A 23,890-nucleotide genomic window follows, 5' to 3' on the forward strand; every position below is an offset into this window, starting at 1 on the left:
AATCTCTTGGGGGCTGGAAGTGTTACGGAAGCAGGCATGTAGCCCACACGCCGGCTTACTGCTACTTACGTCACTCAGATGCATTGCGTTCAAGCGGGCTCGGGTGAAATCGGGATGGTCTGCGATTGGGGTGTACCTATGTAGAGAGTCTGCATCTCCCAACCTGTACAGGCGCTGCGGGTGAGACAAGACGGTCAAGGCAGAGCTGAGGTACGACTGTCCTTGGTTACAGCCCAGGACAAAAGCTGTTGATTCCTTTCCCCCTCTAGACATCACCGCTCTTAAAGACCATCCTTCTAGAACTATCTGCTGGGTGGGGAAGGTGCCTATGTGACCAGGACCATGTGATGGTGAACACCGTCAAAATATCCTCATGATCTGTTCCAAGATGGACCAGAAACCAACAACTCCCTTGTTGGCTATGCCTGTCCTGTCACTCGGCCACAAGTGGGTGGCTATGTCTCAGACCCTCTACAACCCAGCGCATGTGTTCACTGGTAACTAGAGACAACCCCAGGCCTTGAAGCCCCATTGTTGAGTGTGAATTGTTGTAATCAAAATCAGACTGACGGGGCTGGGGATTTAGCTCAGTGGTAGAGCGCTTGCTTAGGAAGCGCAAGGCCCTGGGTTCGGTCCCCAGGTCCGAAAAAAAAGAACCAAAAAAAAAAAAAAAAAAGCAGACTGACTGTTTTAATTATTCAACTTACTACCTGTCTTAGTGCTTTAAAAACTTAAGGGTTTCATAATTTACCCAGATCCCACAAGGACACGATTTTCAGATGAGTGCTTTTAAGTTGTGGGCCTTGCCACCAGCTTTAGGAAGCAGGGGAATCCCATCTATTTCTCCAGGTGTAGGCATGATAGGTGTAGACATGGCGTTCCTGAGCGCTCCCAAAGCCACTTAGGCTTTGAAAACGGGAACTGTTCGGGGCAGCATTTGGGACTCTGACCATCCTATAACTGTGTGAGGAATAAAACCCAGGTCAAAGGAGAAAGTACATGCAGCTTCCTGTCCCTTAAAAGAGGAACCAGGGCTAAAGTGCACAGGGAACACAGGCAGAAGGGAGCTTTGGACATAACTAGCTATTCTCTTCTTCACTAGCGGGTTACGTGAGGACTTTTAATTCCATTGCAAACATCAGCAATTAGGGTGTGTCTGACCTCACGTTTGGTAACACTAGATATCACTATGGTTATAACTCAAACCATGGTGATGTCACTCATAGAGGAGTCACCGTGCTCCTGGCCCTTTGCTTAAAGCTGCATTTGCTTTCTCTTTCTTAATCCTCTTTAAATTCACCCCCCACCGTATGAAATGGTGGCTGTCACCATTCTCCCACCCAATCCCTTCTTCAGATAAGGAGAAAGGGAGGCTGCGGGCAGCAGGGCTTTGCAGCTGGCCCACGATCACCCGCACGGCTTACACTTCCGTCTAGCACCAGGTCACGGCAGCCCGCTGCACCGCCAGGGTGTGTGAGGTTGAGGAACCCACCTCGTTACAGTGCTCGTAGCTCTTCCTGGCGTGAACGAGGTCTGGAGAATCAACCACCGTAGTGAACTTGATGCTGTCTGGTTTTTCACGGTACTTGGTCTATAAAAGGAAAGATTCCCACCAGAGAAGATTAAATACGACTTCTATCTTTAACCCCAGCTTCCTGGGACCAAATATACAAATGATAATGGCATGTCAGGAGACAAGCCACTCGGATTGATAGGCACCTGACAGTCAGGAGTGTGGGAGGGGCCCAAGCTTTCCCCTATGATTAAAAGCATGTGACAGATATTTAGCCTGACTGATACAGAGGCGGACACTTGCAGTCGACCATCGGACTGAGCATGGGGACCCCAATGGAGGAGTTAAGGGAAGGACTGAAGGAGCTGAAGGGGTTTGCAACCCCATAGGAAAAACAACCCAGGGCTCCCAGGGACTAAACCGCCATCCAAAGAGTACACATGGAGGGACCCATGGCTCCAGCTGCATATGTAGAGGGGGAGGGGAAACCCTTGGTCCTGTGGAAGCTCAATGCAAGGGTGGTGAGGCAGGAGTGGGTGGGTGGGTGGGGGAGCTCCCTCATAGAAGCAGGGGGGAGGGAAGATGGATAGGGGGTTTGTAGAGGGGAAACTGGGAAGAGGGGTAACATTTGAAATGTAAATAAATAAAATAACAAATAATTATATATACATATATGCATATACATATATACATATATATACATACACACATATATATATATGTATATATATATATGAATTTTGTATAAAGGAACCCTGTTAAGGAAAGTGTTAGGCATCATCTGAACCTTGCTTAGACCCTCCCCAAACAAGCTCTGTTAGTAAGAAAACCAAAGATGGCAGTATTTCCTCAAGGGAATTCTAGGGCAGAAGTCCCAGGCCACCAATCAGTCGGTATTGCTATCCCTGTGCAACTTTAATACTCGTATAGCAGCCAAGTGACCCCTGTACACTGGGGCAAACTCAGTGGGTAGATATAGATTCCCCATATTGCCAATGAGTATAGAGGTCATGTTAGACAATAACCGGTCACGGTGTCTACAGTAAGACGCTCCTAACATGTTTAACGCCTTCAACTCCTATGCAGTGAATCAGCTGTAGGGAAATACTGTTTTAGGTTTGGGTTGCAAATGGCTTCAGAAAAGATGCTGGGCGTCTGTCAGCTGTGGGTCCATCTTGGCACGGTCTCACGGGCTCTCTATCCAAAAGGGAATGCTCAGGTTGCCCGTGTCAGTCAGGAAGGTGGGGCAGACGGTACCTCACTGATGAGCTCTCCAGCCTTCTTTGCACTCTCTATCTGTGGAGATTGCAGAGCCAGCCATCCACTTCCTTTCATGCCCATCAAGTCCGCTTTATAGCGAAACTGCAGAAAGAAAACCAAGGGTTTCTGTCGAGACCAATGCCTAGGACCACAGGGCATTTCAGGAAGACCGTCGCTTTGTAATAATAACAATAAAATGAATAATACGTCGTTTGTAATGATGCCTCATCCCAACAGCTCACTGCCTTCACTAAGAGAAGACGCTGGACCCCCAACTCCAGCTGTTTTGAGTTTGTGCTTTTTTTTTCCACGAATAAAGGAGTACAATAAAGGAACATGAAGCCCCATCAGCAAGGCTTGAAGCTGACAGGGACGACATCCGCGGAGAAGCGTTTAAAGAAAGAGCTACGTGCTCAAATCCGAGGATCAACCAGGATTATTCGGGTTCGCCGTGCCAGTGAGGCAATCTACCACCTGTCAACCAAGAACGATCCACACCCCGGGTTCAGCTGATCAAACGGTTTTGAGCCCCCAGATCGAAGCTGCCACGACTCGGAGAAAATCACTTTTCCAAAATGCAACTTGGTCTCTGTCACCCGTGGGGGCCAAAGCAAACCCTTCTCGTGAAAAGTGTCAAGGGTCCCCGGGGACAAGAAACAGTGAGAGTTTGTTCTTGATGTAGTGGCCGCACAGGGTGGCAGAGTCGACCACGAGGTGAATTTAAAAACTGAAACAGATTTCAACATGACGATCCAGCAATGAGTGGGCCCCTTGAATCCCTTCAGGCCTCAGTTTACCCCTACCCCTTAGCTACAACCTGGCACGATTTGCTCATGTTGCCAAATCAGGCAAAGTCTTAGCCGCTTGCTTTATGTTCAAGGCTTAGAAGGCTAGGCCAGTAGCACCGTTCCTGGGGGAAAACAACTACTGCTGTGGCTCTGATTCGAGCTCCTAATCTGTCAAATCTTGTTAGGAGTCCTTGATCTACCTGCATTGCCTTAAATGACGCCATGGCCCAGGTGCCTTTCTTCTGCTCCTTATGGAAATTGGGTATTTTTATTTTAGAGGTAGAAAGGGCCTCTCTAAGGAAATCTGAAATTCGGACCTAAGCGAAGTCGATGGCGTTTCTCTAATTTAGATATAAGCCCCGCCGCAACGCAAAATATCGTTCTAGATACCGGCCTCTCGGCCTCTTTAGTTCCCTTTCATTTCAGGATCCACAGTGCTCCTCACAGCCGGCCTCAAAGAGGGTCTGTTTCTGATCTACTGTCTGCTGGTTAATGCCCCTGTGACAATCCCACACTGCTCTCCGACCGGTGAAGGGGAGGGCATCACTCGGGCTCAGGAGCAGGTTTCAAAACCCCATGTCAGTAAGGTTGCTTTTCATTCCATGTCTTTTCAGTCTGCCTCGGCAATGCTTTTGCCTCCGACTCTGATAAAGAACAGAGAAAATTGGATAAATTTCTAAGTTGGAGAGAATAATCCTACAGGGCCTCTTCACAGCCAGGTTCTGCTCCTTTCATGAGCGAGATGAAGTGTGGGAGCGCCCTTTCAACTCGCCTCTTGTTCAGCTCAACAGTACGATTACAGGTAAGACAGAAAGCAAGATGCGGGTTCCCCGAAGAGCTGGCTGTGCCTTGACTCCTATAAACAGATCGTCCATTGATATCTCAGCCCCCTGGCCCAGCTTTCCCTATCCACACAGACCCTAAAAACAAACACACCCGCCCCAGACTTCACCATGAAAGAAGGGAAGAGAGGAGGGGAGCCAAGAAGACTCAGCTATCCAAAGATGGTTTCAGAGAATTAGCCTAAGAAAGGACTAAACCTTCTCAAACCTGCCCAACCTCATCTGGCTTACCCAAATGGCAGATCTCTTTTCCCCTACACGTACTAAGGTCAGGAGGCCCGTTAGAGAGATCATGGACAAAGCTTTCCCCACTCCCCCACCTTGGAGCAATCTCTTGCAAATTCTGTAAGCACAACATTCACTTCCTGAGTGGTAACGAGTGTGGGTACCGTGGGTACCGTGGGTACCATGGGTACCGTGCAAGCAATTGTTCCCAGGAGGTCCCCGGAGGAAGCTGTGTGATTGTCGTATAAATACGAAACAGCACCCTTACTACCTAGGCAGTGTCTGTGTAGAATCTATCTCAATGCATGCCCCTTCTGCCTTGCTAAGAAGGGGTTCTCGTTCTCCACCCACGGAACAATTTTAGCGATCCAACGCTGTCTGGGATACTAAGAGCCACCGGCTGCTGTGCTCTGTGTAAAGCACACCAGAAGCCATCAGGAATACAGACTAGAGCACGTGGGTCATAACATAGTCACCTATGGAAGCCAGAGAAACCGAACCAGGGATCAGGAGACCAGAGCCAGAAGGGTAGCCCTGCTCCATCTCTTTCTAGATGTAGGGCCTTGGGGAAAGCCATTTCTCTGCCAGCTTGTGAGCCACGGCAGAAGGCTTTGAAGGTGATGGTATTGTATCTGCACCTGCAAAAATAAATGATACTCCTTTGTATTAAATGAAATTGCAAAGTCTTTACACTAATGGCTGGCCCAGGAAGTGGCCAGGGTTCTATATGTTTTAGCTATTCTTGTTTCTCACGGAGGAACTGAAGCCTGGAGTATTCCAGCAGTCAACCCGAGGTCACCACACTAGGAAAGGGTGGGGCATGTATCCTTCAAGACTTCCTACAGCCCTGGTATGACATTACACAGGAGCAGGGAACAGCACACCCATAATGGACCAAAGAGGTCACACAAGGCACTGCCTTGCGTTCATAATGGATGCCCCCAGGGCAGAGGGTACACATCATGACTCTGGAAGGAGCAGAACCTGGACATGACGTCAGCAATCATGGCCTTGTGAAGTTTAGTCAGGAGTGTGTCCCAGACCTTCTGGTATAGCCTAATGCTTTCTTCCCAGCCAGCGCAAGGAAGCACAGAGGTGGCTCAACTAACAAACTCCCGTTGAAGGGTAGCCTGGCTTGGTGGTTAAGAGCACTCACTGGATCTGCAAAGGACTGCCCCTCCGTGTCCAGAACCCACACAGGCTAACTCACCACTGCCTATAGCGGCAGTTCCAGGAGGTAGGGTGCCCTCTTCTGGTCTCTGCAGGTATTACACTCACTCTGTGTGTGTCTGTGTGTGTCTGTGTGTGTGTCTGTGCGTGTGTGTGCACAAATAAAAAAAAAAATTAAAGAACAAAGACTCGTGTTCAGCTTGCGTCTCCTTTTTCACCTAAAGGTGGATAGGATCACGACTCTAACGAAGTTAACACCCAGAACATGACCACTGTCCAGCACAGCTGGGAGTACGGACACCTTAACAACCCACCAACTGTAAGCTAAACACTGTGCCCAGAGCATTGTGTGGTCATTTCTGGGCCCTCAGAATTGTAAATCGGACCCTGTTTTCAAAATGTAAATATTCAGCTGCCAGCTACCGTTTCTCCTTTGAGACTACGGTCCGGATTCTTTTCAAATATCAAACTTCGTTTTCTTTCTTTGCGAAAATAACAGCAACATTAATCATACTTTTTGGTGGCATTTAGGGTTTTTCCCCCCTTTTTTCCTTGATAAAATAGAACTTGGCATTATGTCGATCCTTTGGTTAAAAGAAAATGTCCCGTGACTCCCAACAGTCTGAGATCGTGGAACCGATCAAACTTTGTTCCTTTTCTGATTCTGGAATGGAGTCCAGGAAATATAATGACTACTGGGGTTCACCTAGACAGCCAAGGGCAGAGCTGGGTAAGCATTCACTGGCTGATTCAGCAATGAGTTATGGGGAATCGTATATCAGCAAGATTATTATTCTAATAGTCCTGCGATGGTTTGTATATGCTTGGGCCAGGGAGTGGCGCTATTAGGAGGTGTGGCCTTGATTGAGTGGGTGTGGCCTTGATGGAGTGGGTGTGGCCCTGTTGGAGTGGGTGTGGCCCTGTTGGAGTGGGTGTGTCACTGTGAGTATGGGCTTTTCTAGCTGCTTGGAAGCCAGTCTTCCACTGGCAGCCTTCAGATTGAAGATGTAGAACTCTCAGCTCCTTCTGCACCATGCCTGCCTAGATGCTGCCATGCTCCCACCTTGATGATAATGGACTGAACCTCTGAACCTGTAAGCCAGCCCCAATTAAATGCTGTCCTTTATAGGACTTGTCTTGGTCATGGTGTCTGTTCACAGCAGTAAAACTCTAATTAAGGCAAGTCTCTAGCCATTCCTGTGGCTGTGACACCCTGCCCATTGCCTTGCACTAAGAGCAGGCATTGCCCTGCGGGAAGCAGAACTGAGGTCTAGTTGGGGAACTTACAAAAGCAGCCTAGGATTCTGTGGGCCAGGCTTCAGGCTAAGCCCTTCACATAGACCAGCTCTCAGCTACAAACTGGGTTCTCAACCTGAGTTAACTCAGCTCCCCCGAGGACTTCTTGGAGGCAGGTCATTACTTTGGTAAATGTAGGCTTGAGGCCTGAGTGCTGTAAGTGCTTTTGCAGGGCTCTGAACACACTTCCACCATTGGGCCTAAGATCCAATGGCGGGAAGACTGACAAACCCCAACTGCCTTACTTTACAGTCTAAAATGGGAGTACCTTCCACTTAGGGTTGGCGTAGGGCCCAGAGAGATGGTGGGTGGCACTACGATCCACTCTGTGTGCCCTATTCAACCACAGCACATGATCACTTAACTATGGTCACCATGTCCAAGCCTGAGCGGGGATGAGGGACCTGTGCAAGCTCACGAGGCCAGCACAGAGGAATGGGATGTGCACCTCAGAAATACAACTGCAGATCCTTCCTCCGGGGACATGGAGCACGGCTGCATTCTCTCTCCCCTCACCTGCCCTGTTCTTGATTAGGGAAAGATCTCCCCTTTGGGAGACTTGGAGTCTATACCTGTTGCTACTGTTTTTAGATCCTACAAGAGAGTCAGAGGTCAGAGGGTGGGATCCGAGCTTGCCTTGTCAAGCCTCCCTAGCAGCTGTAAGCAAAGGGTAGTCGAACTATCTTTAGATCCCCAGCTCCACCCTGTGCTCTCCTCCCATCCATGAAACTTCACTTCGTTCACCCACTTTCATGTGTATGTAGTGTCCATAGTGTGTATGTGCGTGTTCCCATGTGTATGGGCATGAGCGTGTTTATGGGGAATATACACTGTATATGTGAGCATTCACACGTGTGTGAGCATGAATGAGCATATTTGTGGAGGGTACACGTGGTATATGTGTGTGTTCACATGTGTGCAGGCATGAGTGTGTTTGTGGGGGGTGCATGTGGTATATGTGCGTGTTCGTTAGTATGTGTGTGTGGGCATGAACGTGTTCAAGCCTGAAGTTGGCCTCAGCCACATTCTGCAGCCATTCACTGCCTTCTCTATTGAAGCAGGGTCTCTCACTGAACCTGAAGTTTGCTGATTTCTGGTGAGCCAAGCTCTCCAGCTTGTCCTGGAGACCCCGGTCTCTGCTTTCTGAGTGCTGGAATGGCCAGTGGCTGTCATTCGCATCTGGCTTTGATGTGGGCTCTGGGGACCCAACCTCTGGTCCTCACACTTGCTTGTCAAGTGCTTGTCCACTGAGCCGTCCCCCTGCTGGCTTCTGTTTGACATCAAACATATTACAACTGGTCCTGCTCATGGGTTAGCCTTGAACTTACTACTCCATCTGCATAGATTCCTCTATCCCATTCCCTCACCTACTTTGGGCCTTTTTGTTCAGATGTTGGGATGTTTACAGTGAGAAGCACATGGATGCCCTATCACAAAGCCGAGTTGGGGTACATGCTGGCACCACTGGTAGTCATGGCACTTCAGAAGCTGAGGCAGAAACACCTCTCATTTGAGGCCATCCTGGGCTACACAGAATGGCCCTGTCTTAAAATGTGCATACATGCATGAACATGCTCGCACAGGCGCTCTCGCAGACACACACACACACACACACACACACACACACACACACACACACACGCACACAGCACGTCTATGTTCCACTTATCTCCCTGGCACGTATCTCCATCTGAGATATAAGATACTCGCCAGATCGATCGATCGTGATCACTCGCCCTTCACAGGGGTTCCAAAAGCATGGAAGATATTTTTTACTTTTGCTGATGATGACTGACTGCATTCTCTCAGAAGGAGCGAGGAATCGAAGGGATGAGAGAGAAAGAGGGAAAGAGGGAAAGAGGGAAGAGGAGAGAGGAGGGGCAGTGGGAGGGGAATAAAAAACTCACAGCAGGAAATCAGGTGAGAGGACATTTCTAAAGGGAGACGGAAGACAAGATAAGCCAGCAGAGTCCTAGCCATGTAATAGGTGCTCAATAAATATCAGTTGAATAAATGACCCCAACCTGGAGGACATAGGCCAAGTTTGCAATGGAGAGGGTTCAAAGGTCAAAGAAGAACCTCAAAGGTGAGGCGGAAAGAAGGTGGGGCTAATCGGCACCGTATACCCTACCTCACTCTGCAGGGCATGCGCTTTCTTGGCCCAGGCCATCTTCAGATCCTCAGGCAGCGCGGTGAACTCATGGCACTGTGTCCGGTAGTCGTGGTCACTAGCCAGGGCCTGGGCCTTCCTGGCATGGACCAGGGGCACCATATCCATGGGCAGGTGGTACTGAGCTTGGCTGCTGGCCGCCTCCTTCCTGTACCAATTCTCACTCTGCAGCTGGCCCATCCGTTGGCAGTGCCGCAGCCGTGGGTCGTCACTCACACTCCGCACCCCAATGAGCTGCCCGCGCTCCTTCACAAACTCGTGCCTGTAGAGAAACTGGAAGGGACGGCCAACTTAGCCAGTGCGTGCCCACCTCACAGCAGCATGGAGCCCGTGCGTGCCCACTTGTGTGTGTGTGTGTGTGTGTGTGTGTGTGTGTGTGTATGTGTGTGTGTCTGTGTGTGTGTGTCTGTGTGTGTGTGTGTGTGTGTGTGTGTGTGTGTGTGACCTCATCACAGGCCTCATTGGGAGGAGGGGAGTCACCTCTTCTTGTTCTAAGCAGTGAGAACTACCTCAGGCAGTTGGCCTGAAGCATGACCCCACCCTGCCCTCGGGGCTGAGGGGTGAACACGTTGTACCTCCCTTCCTATCTAATTAAAATCAGATCTCAGAACTTTGGGAAGTCCCTGCTCCCAAAGTGTGTTCTATCGAAGTGAATTTTATCTAATAGCGTAAGAAGGAAACTTATATTTCATCCGTTCATATTTGGAGAAACATGAGACCCCAAAACTGGACCTGCCCATTCGAAGTCCACGTTCTCTGTAATTTGTTTTCGGGAGGGTGGAGGGGTAGAAAGTCGCTGTTGACAAGAGAGCCAAGAGGGAGGAAGTCTCTCGTGTCAAATCTCTCATGCTTGTTCTGGGTGATGTCACAAACAGGTAACTCTCAGGTGACCACTGCCCGCCATTGTGGTTAGAGTCCCCAGCTCCTTCTGCTGCAGACTGTTGCACCCATTTAGCCTGTGACTGGCCCTCCCTCTCTTGGGGAAGGACCTCATTCAGAACTGATATACTCTGCAGGTAACGCCTTGCCTCACATGGCTATAGATTTCCTTTAATTTAGGAAAAATCAGCCTCGTGCAGTGTTTTACGTGAAGTTAACAGAGATGAGGGGAGATCGAGGTCAGGGGATTCCACTCACGTCACTGGCTATGTCTCCAGAGGCCCGCGCAGCCTGGAAAGGGAGGGCGTCTATCGTTAGCTTGTAGCCTTGAGCACGAAGATTATGCCAAGACTCCTTGTATTTTGCCTAAAATGGGAGCAGATGTATAACTTTAAAATCAATCAGCAAAGGGTGCAAGCCCTTTCACTTGTGGCACGGTGTCCCAGACTCCATTTGTGAGCAGCGAGTGCTTTCTGTTTCACAGAGCAAACTCTCATCAACACATGCCCTGGAGTGGGCTCTGAGCACCCACGTGTATGTAACACGCATGTGGATTTTACATGGACACCTAAAACAGGTGCTCTTTTAAAACTCTGGCAAAGAATGGGGAAGCACCTGTTGGACCGCTTGGAGCACACATCACGGGTAGCTTCGGAGCTCGCTTGAACCTCGGCAGGGAGAAAGGCTTACCTCGCTCAGGTTGGCTGCGTTCGTTTTGGCTCGGATGAATTCAGGCAGACCAAGGGTCATCGTGTATTGGTGCCGCGCATCCTCACCAGCTGCTTTATAGAGACGCTGAACCCAGATTAGAAATAAGTAAATAAACGGACGAGTAAACAAACAAACAAGTAGTGGGGCCTACACACAAATTAAAAATTAATTAACTGGTTAATTAATAGTAAATCAATAAATAATGAGAAGACGGTGGTCAATGCTTGTAGCTAGAAAGGCTTCCCTGGGCAAAACTTCAGCCTGGGTTGAGGGACATTTCTTTCAGTACAGTCAGGCTGCCTGAATCACATTGAAATGGAAGGACCGTGACCAGAACTGCTTTGCCAAACACCAGAAGAAGGTCAACAAGGGGCGAGTGTCCTGAAATTCTTTCCCCGTGATACAGCACAAAGTGACCCTGAGACCTGGGATATGTAACGATAGCCCTGCTGGTGGAAAGGGGCAGCCCTGGTCTGCACCCTTCCCTGATTCCTCAGGATCCCTTCTGAGAGCAAGCTAAGCCAGGCCCACCCTAGAGGACCGGTCCCCGTGATCAGAAATGGGTCAGCGCTTGCCAGCCTCTGCAGGGTTGGAGGCTGTCCTAAAATGGCCTCTCTGCAGCACACGGTTTAGAAAGAGCAGGAAGGGGTGAGGAAGAGTTTTAAACTGATGTCATCTCTGTGCAAAGTGCTGAACTCCATCTCTTTGGGGTCCTTATCTTTGGCTACCACACTTCCAGCTTCCGAAGGCTTGGGGTGAATGCGGAGGTGAGTGGGAAAAATAACCAGATCCCCACATAACTTCTGAAAGCTGGGGATGGGAGCATCGTAAGAACGAAACTGCTCCGATAACGTGTCTGCTCAGCTGACAGGAGAGCCCCAGCAAGGAGAAGAGCTAGGAGGGCAGGAGAAGTAATTCTGACAAAGGAGACCCCTTCCCCTCCTTTTTTTTTCTTGTTAGGAATAAATAGCAAATGTTGGGGGGAACAGATCTAGGAGATGGTGACTGAGGTCGAGGTGAAGAATTCCAGGCAGACACTGTGCAAGACCCGCCTCTGGATAACCACGCGTCTTCCACAAACAAACATTATATTGGTTGGCCACCATCTGCCTAGAATAGGGTCACAGGCTAGCCTTTTTGACTATGTACAAACAAGTCAGCATAGGGCCCTGTCCACGACTCTTCGAGTCCAGAGACTGTAGGGTGTGGCCTGAGGCTGAGATTCCAACCTGCCCCTGTCCTAGAGGAACCAGACTAAAGTCCAAAGTAGATACCCAACTGGCCCTCCTGTGACCCGGAAGATGTTTAGGCCTGTACAAAATGCTCCTTTCTCCCCAAATCCCCCCCCCCGCCAATACAAATGGCCTTCCCTTCCCCAGGTCACAAAACTTCACACATCTTTTTGTCTTTTCTTTAAAAATCTATCCATCCTTGAACAGCCATTGAAGACTTCACCTCATTGGTGATCTGGTTGCTGAACTTGGCATGCAGAAGGTTGGGAGTGTCTGTCACAGCTGTGTACTTGAATGACCCAGGATGCTGGCGGTATTTACTCTGAGAAAGGAAAGAGAGTTTGGTAAGGGAAGGAACAGTGCTGCAAGTCCTAGTGTGTGTGTGTGTGTGTGTGTGTGTGTGTGTGTGTGTCTGTCTGTCTGTCTGTCTGTCTGTCTGTCTGTGTCCGTGTCTTTGTGTCTGTGTCTCTGTGCGTGTATATATATGTGCACACACAGAGACACACACAGACACATGTGCACATGTGTGCACCTGGGCATGCACATGCACATGTGTCCCTATGTGTACATGCATGTAGATGCCAGAGGATAGTGTGGGGTATTGTTCCCCAGAAACACTACAAATAATCTTTTTGAGATGAGTCCCTCACAGGACCTGGAACTTGCTGACAAGACAGCCTAGTGGCCAGCGACACTCAGCCCCTGTCTTTCTCCACATTGGAATTGGAAGCATATGCCACCACGCCCACTTAAGCCTCCTTCTGCCCAGGCTGCCAGACCAACCCTCTAGAGTCCAGCAGGCCATCTCCCTGTGTAAAAGAACTGGACCAGCTACACTTGCAGTCTACACTTGAGGAAATTGGAGGTCCTCAGCATCGAGGACACATGACACACTGTGCACCCTCCAAACCACACTCATGTGGGGTAACACATTTGTAATCCCAGCACCAGAGAGGCAGACATGCATACCCCTGGGGCTCACTGGGGCTCACTAGCCAGCCCGCCTAGACTGCTTACGGAGTTTTGGGTCATGGAAAGACCCTGTCTCAAAAACCAAGAAGGATGGCTCCTGAGAACAAAGTTTAGGCCCATGTACACACCCACACAATGTACACACAAACACGCACACCACACCTGCCTGTACCAGTACTCAGAAACCAGTGGCTTTATGGGTTCTCTGGAGATCCCCACGGGGCTCTGAAGGACATGGGCTATGGAGGGCTTTGATGCTGAGACAATCCTTGGAAGGCAGAGCCCAGGGCCCCTGAGCTCACAGGCACAGGGCACTGCCCACCCACCTTAGCTTGCAGGCCTGCACTAAACATCTGTCCCTCTATCCCCACCACCGTCCTGGTCCTTGAGTCCGCCAGAAGCATCATGAGGTGAGTAAGGCTCCCCATGCATTTAGAGAGCTTAGCATTCTGAGTCTGTTTACTTTTTACTAATCAGCAAGCACATTGCTGCCATCAAACACGGCTGTCAGAGAAACATCCGGCTTAAGTGCCAATCCTGACAAAAGCCGGACAGAGGGGCTCTGTATAACCCCGTGAGGCTAATTTAGAGCAGGGGATCAGAAAGGGCAGGCAACTAGGCTGAGGTCACAACACACATGAGAGCTGACCAGGAATTTCAATGCCTTATTTGTTGGTTTTCAAAGCCTTCCTGCTTTCCACTGTACCACAGGCTGCCCTTCAAAGGACCGAGGAAAAGTGCACCCTATGGGCTCATGAGTCAGATTACTTGATATTCTTGTGTGTGTGTTTGTGTGTATATGAGTGTGTATAGACAGTATGTATGTATGCATGTGCATGCATTTGTATGTATAGTGTATGCAATATGTGTGTCTGTGTGTATACAGTGAATATGTACATGTGCATGCATGTGTATGTATAATATGTATATGCACATGCATGTCTGTGTACAATGTATACTATGTGTGTGCACGGCACCCATGTGTGTGGTATATATGTATGCATGTGCAGCCATGTATGTGTTCAGTATGTGTGTAGTATATGTGTCTGTGTGTATGCACTGTATAATGCCTGTGCATGCATGTATGTGTACAACATGTACGTGCACATGCATGCATGTTTGTGTACAGTATATGTAATGTGTGTATACATAACATGCATATGTGTATAATCTATTATGCATGTGCATGCATGTGTGTAATGCATATAGTATGTATCTACAGTGCATAAATGCATGTGTGTGCATGTGTGTGAACAGTATTATAGTACGTGTAGGTATACACTGTATATATGCATGTGCATTGATATGTGTATATAGCATGTATATGCACATGCATGCAGGTTTGTGTATAGGGTATACAACGTGTATACACATGCATGCATTTATGTGTCGTGTGTGTATAGTATGTGTCTCTGTATGTATACACTGTGTGTATGCATGTGGGTGCACCTGTGTAGAGTATGTGTATGTACATCCATATTTTTATACAGTGTATACAATGTGTGTACATGTGCATGTACAATGTGTACATATGCGTGTGTGTACAGTGTGTATATGTGCATACATATGTATGCAATGTGCATGCATGCATATACAAGCATGCATGTGTACAGTGTGTGACCATGTGTGTACATGTGTGTACAATGTGTACGTATGCATGTACATGCATGTGTGTGTGCGGTGTGCATGTGCATACATGTGTGTGCAATATGTATGTATGCATGCACAAGCATGTATGCATATAGTGTGTGTGCATGTGCACGCATGTGCATGTGCAATATGTATGTATGCATGTACAAGCATGTATGCATACAGTGTATGTGTGCATGTGCATACATGTGTGTGTATGAATACCAGAGGTCAATGTCGGTTATCTTCCTCTAACATTTTATTGTAGAGAGGGTCTCTCACTGAACCTGGGACTCACTGCTTCACCTAGACTCACTGGCCAGTAAGCTGCCATCCTCCTGCCTCCACTTACTCAGAACTGGGATTACAGATGAACACAGTGGTGCTTGGCTATGTAAGTGGGTGCTGGGGGTCGTCACGCTCACTCATTTAGCCTTATCTCCTGAGTCATCTCCCCAGTCCCACCAAGCTTTCTTAGGTGGAGTCCAATCTGAATGAAAACTTCAGTAAGACCAAATACCCAGGACAAGAGGTGACAGCTTAACCCCCAGCAGCCTGAGTGGTGGGACACACAACCACTGGGGGGTCTGCCACGGACATCCCGTAGCACCATCACCCTCTGGAGTCCCATGTTACCTCACTGATGAGCTCAGAGGCTTTCTTTCTTCCTTCAATCTCCAGTGCTCCAGGAATGACACAGGGAACGCCACGCATGAAGTTCAAGTCCGATCGGTACAGATTCTACAAGGAATATACAAACATCAGAAAAGCCAAACTCTGATCAGTGAAGCAAGAGAAGCCAGGGTGCCCGGACACCATCTGGAAGCGCACGGCTAGGACTCCAGGCAGCCTGGGTCTGTCTGTACAGATGTGGCGCCACTCAACAACGCTGCTCATACTTCTCGGTAAAAGGCTTATCAGGGGAGAACGTGGGTCAGACGGAAATCACTCGGCTGTCACTTCTCTGTGAGTAGCTGTGACAGGGATCCGGATGGAGTTCTGTTTTCATGTGAGCTATCAAAACCTAAATACTGGAGAGAATTGTGGCTAGAAAGTCAGGTGTCTCGGGGCAAATGTACAAATGCTTTAACCAGTCTTTCAAACAAAAGCCAGCAGCAGTGGGTGGTATTAATTAATCATGGGTTAAAGGAAGAACTAATGAACGAATCCTAAATAAGTTGGCAAAGACTCGCTCAGGTCTGCACCTCTGTGGGTAAGTGTATTTTCAACCCTAACCCTGAGTGATTTGGAATGACAGTTAACGAGTCCCCCAGTTTACTCCCCTCAGCTGGTAAAGCTCTGGGTGTGCCACCCTCCAACTGTTACCACAGCACCAGACAGGGCAAACTCCAGGGCTCTGCATAAGTGACAAATGGCCTACAGTGAGCGTGGCAGCTCCTTCATCCCTACAGCGGCCAGGGACAGATCCTGAAAACCCACAAACCCACGTGGCATCCCTCCCCATCCCTCGGGTACAGTTGACCCCATTCAGACTACTCAGTTCCCTCCCATGTGCCTAAGATTTCTCTGAGCAGTAAGCACTATTAACGCAGGGATATCATGGGGATTAAATGAGGTGATTTCCAAATACAACACTTTGAATCCAACAGGAATTCTCGAGGAATCAGGGCTATTCTCACTGTGTGGACTGTGTGGGAGCTCTTAGGCTAGATAAAGAAGAGTTTAAGTTGCCTGACCTAAAGAGGCCACCGAGAGCCACAAAGGAACTTGAGGGCCACTGCCTTGTGATCTGAGCTGGCAGGAGAAGGGTCCTGAGGGAGAGGTCCGGGCACTTTACCTCACTCTGTAACTTGTGAGCTTTCTTGGCACAGCTCAGCCTCAGGTCTTCTGCCAAGGATGTGTGTTGGGGGAGCGGGTGTCTGTAGTCCTGGTTGCTGGCCAGGGTCTGAGCCTTCTTGGCATGCACCAAGGTTACCATATCCAGCGGCAGATGGAAGTGAGCCTTTGAGTGTTCAAAGCCTTTCTTATAATTCACCTGGAGGGGCAGACAGATCGGCAGCCACCATTTCAAAGGTGCCATTTGCACAGGATCATCAGGGAGAGCAACTAGGACACAACTGTCCCATCCAGTGGAGGCACGGGTGGAGGTCCATGCTGCCCCCTTGCAGACGGGGACTTAATAAGTATGCTTCAGCCTGGTTCATGACTTTGCAACTCTTGGCCCTGGAAGTCATTGGCCTGGGTACAGGGCCATGGCTCCCTGACTAGGGGGCAATATAGACAAGAGGCATATCCAATGCCAGTGCTCCCCTGATCAATTTCCTAGATCGCCCCATTCTACATTGTCAAAAGTCAGCTCCATCCAGTGTATTCCCCCGCCCCAATATCTGCCCAAGTTCAGGGGTTCTCAGCTCATGGCACTTGGCAGAGAGCTTCGTCAAACATTAGATGGATTCCTAGTCAATCTGAGAGCCAGCAGGAGGGGGAGGGCTGTCTGGAAAGTAAGTCTGAGAATAGATACCCGTCCCCAAGCACAACATCTATCTTGAAAACTGAGGGAGGAACCCATTTCAGGCTCCCCAGCCTCCCCAGCCCTGGGGGGAGCTGTGTAAAGGCTGGTACTCCTCACCCGGGGCCTCCTCAGAAATAGAGTGCATACTAACCACAGACTGACCTCTGACACTCCACACCTCCCACTCATGAATCATTCCCTCACCCTCAGAACAAGGCCAGCTCCCATCTAATCCCATACTCAGAGGTCAGCGACCCAAGACAAAAGGCAAGGGTGGAGACAGGAAGACTGAGGCAGAGAAAAATGGCAGAGAAGAGGTGAAGCTGTGGGGTGGGGGAGAGAGAGAGGGGGAAGGAGGGAGGAAGCAAGGGAAGAGGGAAGGGGAGAAAGAGGTGGATCAGGAGGGGGAGGGGGAGAGGGAGATGGAGAGAGGGAAGGAGAGGGGAGAAAGGGAGGAGGAAAGAGAGGAGAGAGAAAGAGAGGGAGAGGAAGAGAGAGGGGGAGAAAGGGAGAGGGAGAGAGAGGGAGAGAGGGAGAGAGGGAGAGAGGGAAAGGGAGAGGGAGAGAGAGAGCAAGAGCATGTACTGCCTCTCTCTAGATGACTCTGGGCAAGGGACTGAGCCATTCACTCTTGACCTCAATAAGTTAGTGGAGACCCTAGTTAAATGAGATAATACATACCCCTGTAACATGTTGGGCACAGATTTCACCCCTCACATTTGCCCCTCACACATGTGCAAGGAGGTTGTATACACACCTGTGCACCAGAGTCCACACGAACATATTAATCGTCAAAGGGTGATAGCAAATCAGGTGCCTACATTTATGTGAGCACAAAGAAGAGTAAAGTGGTGTGCGTGTGTGTCTGTATGTGCGTGTGTGCGTGTACAAGTACATACCCCATCTCCACAAAACTGTTACTGAGCAACTTCAACTGGCTCCAGCCTCCAGGAATCCAGTCTAGCATCTAACAAGCATTCTAGAACTTTCGTACAAATCCTTTTCCGTTTCCAAATACTTTCAGTCATTCACTCTGTGGCCTAAGTATCTCTGCAGGCCAAACCCACCTCACAGACCACCTAGATCTGAGTCTAAGAATACCCAGTCCACAAGGGACCTAGGAGGCCCACAAATCTGAGCACATTCTAATGAAGAAGAAGCTAAAACCCTGAAGGAGATTTCATGACTCTACCCTGCAAATCAGGAGCGATCACATCACCCACTCCCCAGAGGCTGGGGGACCTAGGCTGGCTGTTCCAGGACCAGCGTCAGGTGGGCCCAGCTCCTGCCTCTCCTCCTACTTACATCACTCTGCAGTGAGGTCGCGTGTACTGAATGTGCAAGGCTGAGGTCATCTTCCAAGCTCCGGGAGCCGAGCAGCTGCCCTTTCATTCTCTCAAATGCTTCTTTGTATTTGTACTAAAGGGAGAGAGAGCGGGAGAGAGTAACAGCTCGGGGACAAGGGACACAGAATGGAAGAGGTGGGTATTGGGCGAACATGTTTTGTTCTTTTGACAGTAACTGGGAGAGTTAAAAGGGAGCGCGCAGGAGTCGTCAGAAAAGTCTATTCTTTCATATGCAAGACTCCCAATGACTAAAGGGCTCCAATTTGAAATGGCAGAAGCATTAGCACTTGGGCAGCCAGGGCTGGGAGACAGTGCGGGCATCGTTAGTGGGTTCCTCACAGACTGGCTTTATGAAAACTCTTGGTGGAAGGTGCATTTCATCCGCCCAGGGTCTGTGTTTACAGTCCGGCACTGGGCTTTGTGCCCTGGACTAGGGAATTGTGTGTGTGTATGTGTGTGTGTAGAGTACACTCTTTCTCACTGATTGTTATCTGATTGCCCTAACGCAGTCAGTTTGGACAGGAGAGGATATGAAATCCACAGGCAAAAGAAGGCAAGAGTTAGAGGCAAAAGAACCGAAAGAGGTTTGGAATAAATGTTGCCACAGAACTGGATGCTCACGTCACTTATAACTTCACTGGACGCCTTTGCTGCCTGGAACGGAAGGGCATCCAGCCTCAGCTTATACCCGCCGTCTCGAAGCCGGCTCCAAGACTCCTTATAGCGAGTCTGGTAGGGAGAAAGGCACAGGTCTGATAGTCTCCTACATTCTGCTTCCCCCACCCCCCTCAGGGATCTCACTCAGTAGGTCTCCCTTTCCCACCCACAGTCCCATCTGGGGTTAGAGATCAATCTTGCTTAGAATGGATTATGTCCTAGAGTGGGCTCCTGCCTCCCATCCACCCTTGACTGGTGAAGCAATAGAGAGGCTGGGGTCGGATCAAGGGCTTGCATCCCGCAGACCTAGCTAGAGCTTACTGAGTATCAAGCTCAGTAAGGAGGCACAAGGCAAGGCTGTTCTTCTAGAGATCATTACACAAGATGGAGAACAACCAGATGTCTCTGCGGAAGACCAGAGACAACTGGAGAGGGGCTCTCAGAGAAACTACACCTTGGCACCAACACCAGCTGCATCTAGCTTTATTAAGACATGTCTGTGTTCCAGCTCCTTTACGTGGAGGCCTTGATACTAAGGGAGATACTTTTCCTGTCTCCTTCTTGTGTCTTACACAGGGCACTAAACCATTACAGAGCCCAGTGCAAACATAAGTGTGGATCCCCTTGTTCCTAGCAAGCATAAACCCCAATTCATAAAGCCCATGAAGGCACTCCATCCCCTCCTGTCTCTGAACCCAGTATCCTACCATGGTGCCAGCACGGGGCACCATGATGCCCATGAAGACACCCTGTCTTCCCACCTCTGACCCAGTATCCCCTCCAGCAGTTTCACCTCGCTGATGTTCATGGCGTTCAGCTTGGCCAGCAGGACCTCGGGCAAGTCTACAGTCTGCGTGTAATGGTGCTTTAAGTTCTCTCCTTGCTCCCTGTATAGTCTCTGCGGGTGTAGAGAGGTCTTTGCATTACAGCCTGGGCAGCCGTATGTCATCGTAGAGAACTGACGGAGGCATCCTGCTTCCACCCAGACCTCTCACAGCTGACACAATGAAATTCATATCACTCTCTCATCAGCTCTAAATTCCATGACAGGCGGAAACCTTCCCCACCACCAAGGTTTCACTTAAGTTCCGCTGGGACAAGCGTCAACTGGAGAAAATGAGGTCTGGCCGCCCTTGACTCATCTGGCTATTCTCCTGGCTATGCAATAAGGACTGGGGACCCAGAAGGCATGCAGGGATGACATTCTGCAGGGGATGGCACAAGCCCACCTAAACCTTCCTTCTGTCCCCACCTTTAGGATTCCTGACCTAATACATATTCTCCTTCCAAGTTTCTTTACCAGAACCTCACGGGGAGCTTCAGGCAGCTTGCAAGTTTGCTTGGTGGCACATAGAGTTGGCACAGCCACCGAAGAAACTTTCAGAATTATGTGTTTCCGTCCCAGTGCCTATCGGACATATCCAGGCTTCTGCATATCACAGCAGTGCCCCCTAGAGTTGGTTAGGGTAAGGACACAGCGAGTGCTTTTCTTCCTCAAGAAATTCTTGTTCAACTATGTTTCTCAAGAATTCTATTTGATTCTGATTAGCAGGTAAACAAGAAATCGGTTCCTAAGCCCAAGAACCTGGGAAGGGTGCCATCTCACGGCCTGAACAGTACATAGGCCCTCTGTAGACAAAGACACAACCAGAATTTCTTATAAAGCCATACGGAGAATTTTGAAAACTGGATCCCAGGGTTTGTAAATATTTTTATGTGTCAGACATTTGACTATTTTAAGATATTTCAAAGCCAAGCCTGCCTTACACACAGATCTGTGGACTTCGCTCCATAGTAGCAGCCCATTAATTCCTGTGCTCATGGGAGTTTTTATAAGACCTCAATGTTCTATTTAATCTCTAGTGAACTGAGCATGGGGTCAAATCTTGGTTTCTAGTAATATTCAGAATACGGTAAGTTGGCTCAAATCCATAAATCAGCCTCAAATCATCTTTGAAAGTCTGGGGAAATGAGAACACAGTGTTAATGTCTGCCCTCGGATCCCAAAGAGGCCCGAGACTCACTCCAATTAGCCAGAATCTTACTCCAAGTTCCAGGTCTGAAAACAACATTTTTGAACAAAAGGAGGAGGGGGAAAGGGACCTCGTGGCCACAAATCTGCAAGCTATGCAGAGGCGAGGAGGGAGAGCATCCAAGGCAGCAGGGGGATGCAGAGCCCCACTTGGCACGGGAGTACAGGCACGCTCTGTTTGCAGCCTAATGAGGAAGGAACCCCACCAAGGGGAGCTTCATGAAAGACAAGGGTCCCTTCATCCTCGGGACGACAGAAGGAGCAGACCGGAGATCCCCTCCGCTTCAATCACACCGCTGAAAGAGAGCACACTCTCGGAGTGTACATTATCACTTACATCCACTGCTTGGGTATAACTAATCCTGGCCTGGACCATCTCCGGAGTGTCTTTAATACTGGTAAACTTCAAAGCATCTGGATGCTGACGGTACTTCTTCTGTTGAGCAGGGAAAGATCAAAGCTGTGAATTTTGCGAGGCTCTTTCATGCCGTTTGAAAGAGGGAAAATCACAGGTTGCTTGAGATTAGAGTGAATTTGCGAACATAATTATTGTTCTGCTTCCCTCCATCTTTATGTCTTAGGCGCCTCCAGGTTAATATTTGTCTCAATTTAAGAATAACCTCGTGTCAATTAACATTAAAGTACCACTACCTGGTGCAAAGACAACATCTCGAAATTAGATTACACCAGTAAAATACTACAGGGTCCACACTTGCAAAGCCGTCCCTTCGAGAGGCTTCAAATTCTGGGTCGCAGGTGTTTACGTCTTAGTTTGGCAAGAAAGTGCATTCCTGGTTACATTTGTCGATTGAAGGTTTCTGTTTTCCTTCCCCCCAAAGGACCCAGCAGACATCATTACAGCCAAAACCCTGCATTTAATACGCAGGGCGTGTTCAGGGTAGACTATGCTTTATTTAGTATATGTGCTAATTCTCAGACATCACCAAAGGGCAAGGGTCCTGGTACCCTTGAAAGGAACGCTCACCCCATTGGAAAGACATGGAACGTGCACACTAAACAAAACCAAAAGCAACAGAACATGTAAACTGCCGGCAGAGACTGCATGACTCTGTTTGAAGAACTCTGGATATCATGGTCACGTTCACTCCATGTCCTTTTAACCAGAGCACATTTTTCAGAGCCTGAAATATTATAGTCTTAATGGTACGGTGGAGTGTATTTTCCCCCGGGGATCATATTATTCTATAAACACCTGCTCACGTGTCTGCTCGAGCTTGTGTACACTGTACTAGGCTCTCTCAGGGGCAACTAAAGCCAGCTGGCCACCTGTGTTTTGCAAATGAAGCTTTACTATAACGTTCCCTGACATATTCTCCATAAACATTTTCAGTGAGCTGTGATGGAAACTATGCAATCAGCAAAGCTAAAAATATTCGCTAGCTGGGGCTAAGCCGAAGAGTTGTAATGACTCCTGTGTCACACCTCAGACGTGTGTGTGTTCACATGTGCACATGCGTGCACGTGCGTTTGCATCTGTTTCTGTGTTTATATGTGAATGCATTTGTAAATGTATTTGTGGATGTGTGGATGAACACATGCATACATGTGTGTGCACGTGTGAATTCAATTACACATGTGTGGATGTGAATGTGTACATGTGTGAGTGAATGCATTCATGTATGTGTTCCATGTGTGTGAATGTATGTGCACACGTGTGTGGATGGATGTATACATGTGTGAACAAATGTATTCACGTATGTGTGTGTATATATGTGAATGTGTGTACATGTATGTGTGAAGGTATGTTTCCATGTGTGGGTGAATGTATACATGTATGTGTGCATGCGTGTGTTTGTGAATTCATATATCCATGGGTATTTGCATAAATATGTCTGTGATCGTGTCCATATTCATTTGTGGCTCTTTCCACAGTGTCTAGCATTCTCTCTGAAAGATAATCAGCCCAATTTGACAGGAACCTAGAAACGTCAGGTAGTTGGGGGAAATTGTTAAAATTCATCTTGCCTAATAAAAAGTTTGATAACTAGTCTGAGGCAAAGATGTTGAGAACGTAAGCAAATTTCTTGAGAAAGTCTGCAAAATGAGGAAAGTATTTATGACAAAGTAATAGCACGATGGAGCAAATTATCCTCCTGAAAGTCCTTGGAGGCAGACTTAGACACATACAGAAACCATCTGGAAGTCTAGACTGAAAATGAGCAGGTAGGGAATGAAGGTTCCCCTTTATGAGAGGGCCCAATGCTAAGCGGTCAGTATGATTAATCCTTGAATGTAAAAGGCTGTTCCCATAGTTTTGAATGTTTATGCTGCTGAGAGGCTCTTTCTGAATTAAACAGAAAACCACAGACCCACATCGACCCCACTGAGGTCTCAGGATTCTCTGAGTCTTCAGTAACAAAGAAGGTCTCTGAAAATCAGGTCAGTGTGTAACAGGGCACATTTAGCAGTTTCATCTAATGTGCAAGGAGACTTCACTGCAGATCCTTACAATACCGGGCAAGAGCATTACAAAATCAGCATGGCTGCCATTCAATAAGACTATGCATTCAATAAGAAACGTGCTTTGAAACAAGCCTTCAAGGGCTATGTAAACTTAGGGCTCCTCCCTGTCCAGAAAGTTCCAGAAACATCAGTCTACTCTAAAGATGACAGAATGCTCACTTGCCTTCTAGACACAGGCCTTCCCAACAGTCATGAAGGGGGTTTGAATTTG

General features: G+C 48.6%; 1 protein-coding gene across 8 annotated transcripts in view; it reads right to left on the reverse strand.

Annotated features, from left to right (window-relative positions):
* The window catches only part of Nrap (nebulin-related anchoring protein), an 80,848-nt gene that overhangs the window by 6,178 nt on the left and 50,780 nt on the right, over positions 1-23,890 (reverse strand). For all 8 annotated transcript variants that reach the window (NM_001107443.2, NM_001113743.1, XM_087551948.1 and 5 more), the window contains 13 exon segments: positions 70-174; positions 1,493-1,591; positions 2,771-2,875; positions 9,226-9,537; positions 10,402-10,509; positions 10,834-10,938; positions 12,310-12,408; positions 15,324-15,428; positions 16,486-16,683; positions 18,466-18,579; positions 19,128-19,235; positions 19,957-20,061; positions 21,533-21,631. In NM_001107443.2, the coding sequence (NP_001100913.2) occupies positions 70-174; positions 1,493-1,591; positions 2,771-2,875; positions 9,226-9,537; positions 10,402-10,509; positions 10,834-10,938; positions 12,310-12,408; positions 15,324-15,428; positions 16,486-16,683; positions 18,466-18,579; positions 19,128-19,235; positions 19,957-20,061; positions 21,533-21,631 (1,662 nt within the window).

This window comes from Rattus norvegicus, chromosome 1 (assembly GCF_021556685.1).
Source record: "Rattus norvegicus strain SHRSP/BbbUtx chromosome 1, alternate assembly SHRSP_T2T, whole genome shotgun sequence".
In the NCBI taxonomy this organism is placed as follows: Eukaryota; Metazoa; Chordata; class Mammalia; order Rodentia; family Muridae; genus Rattus; species Rattus norvegicus.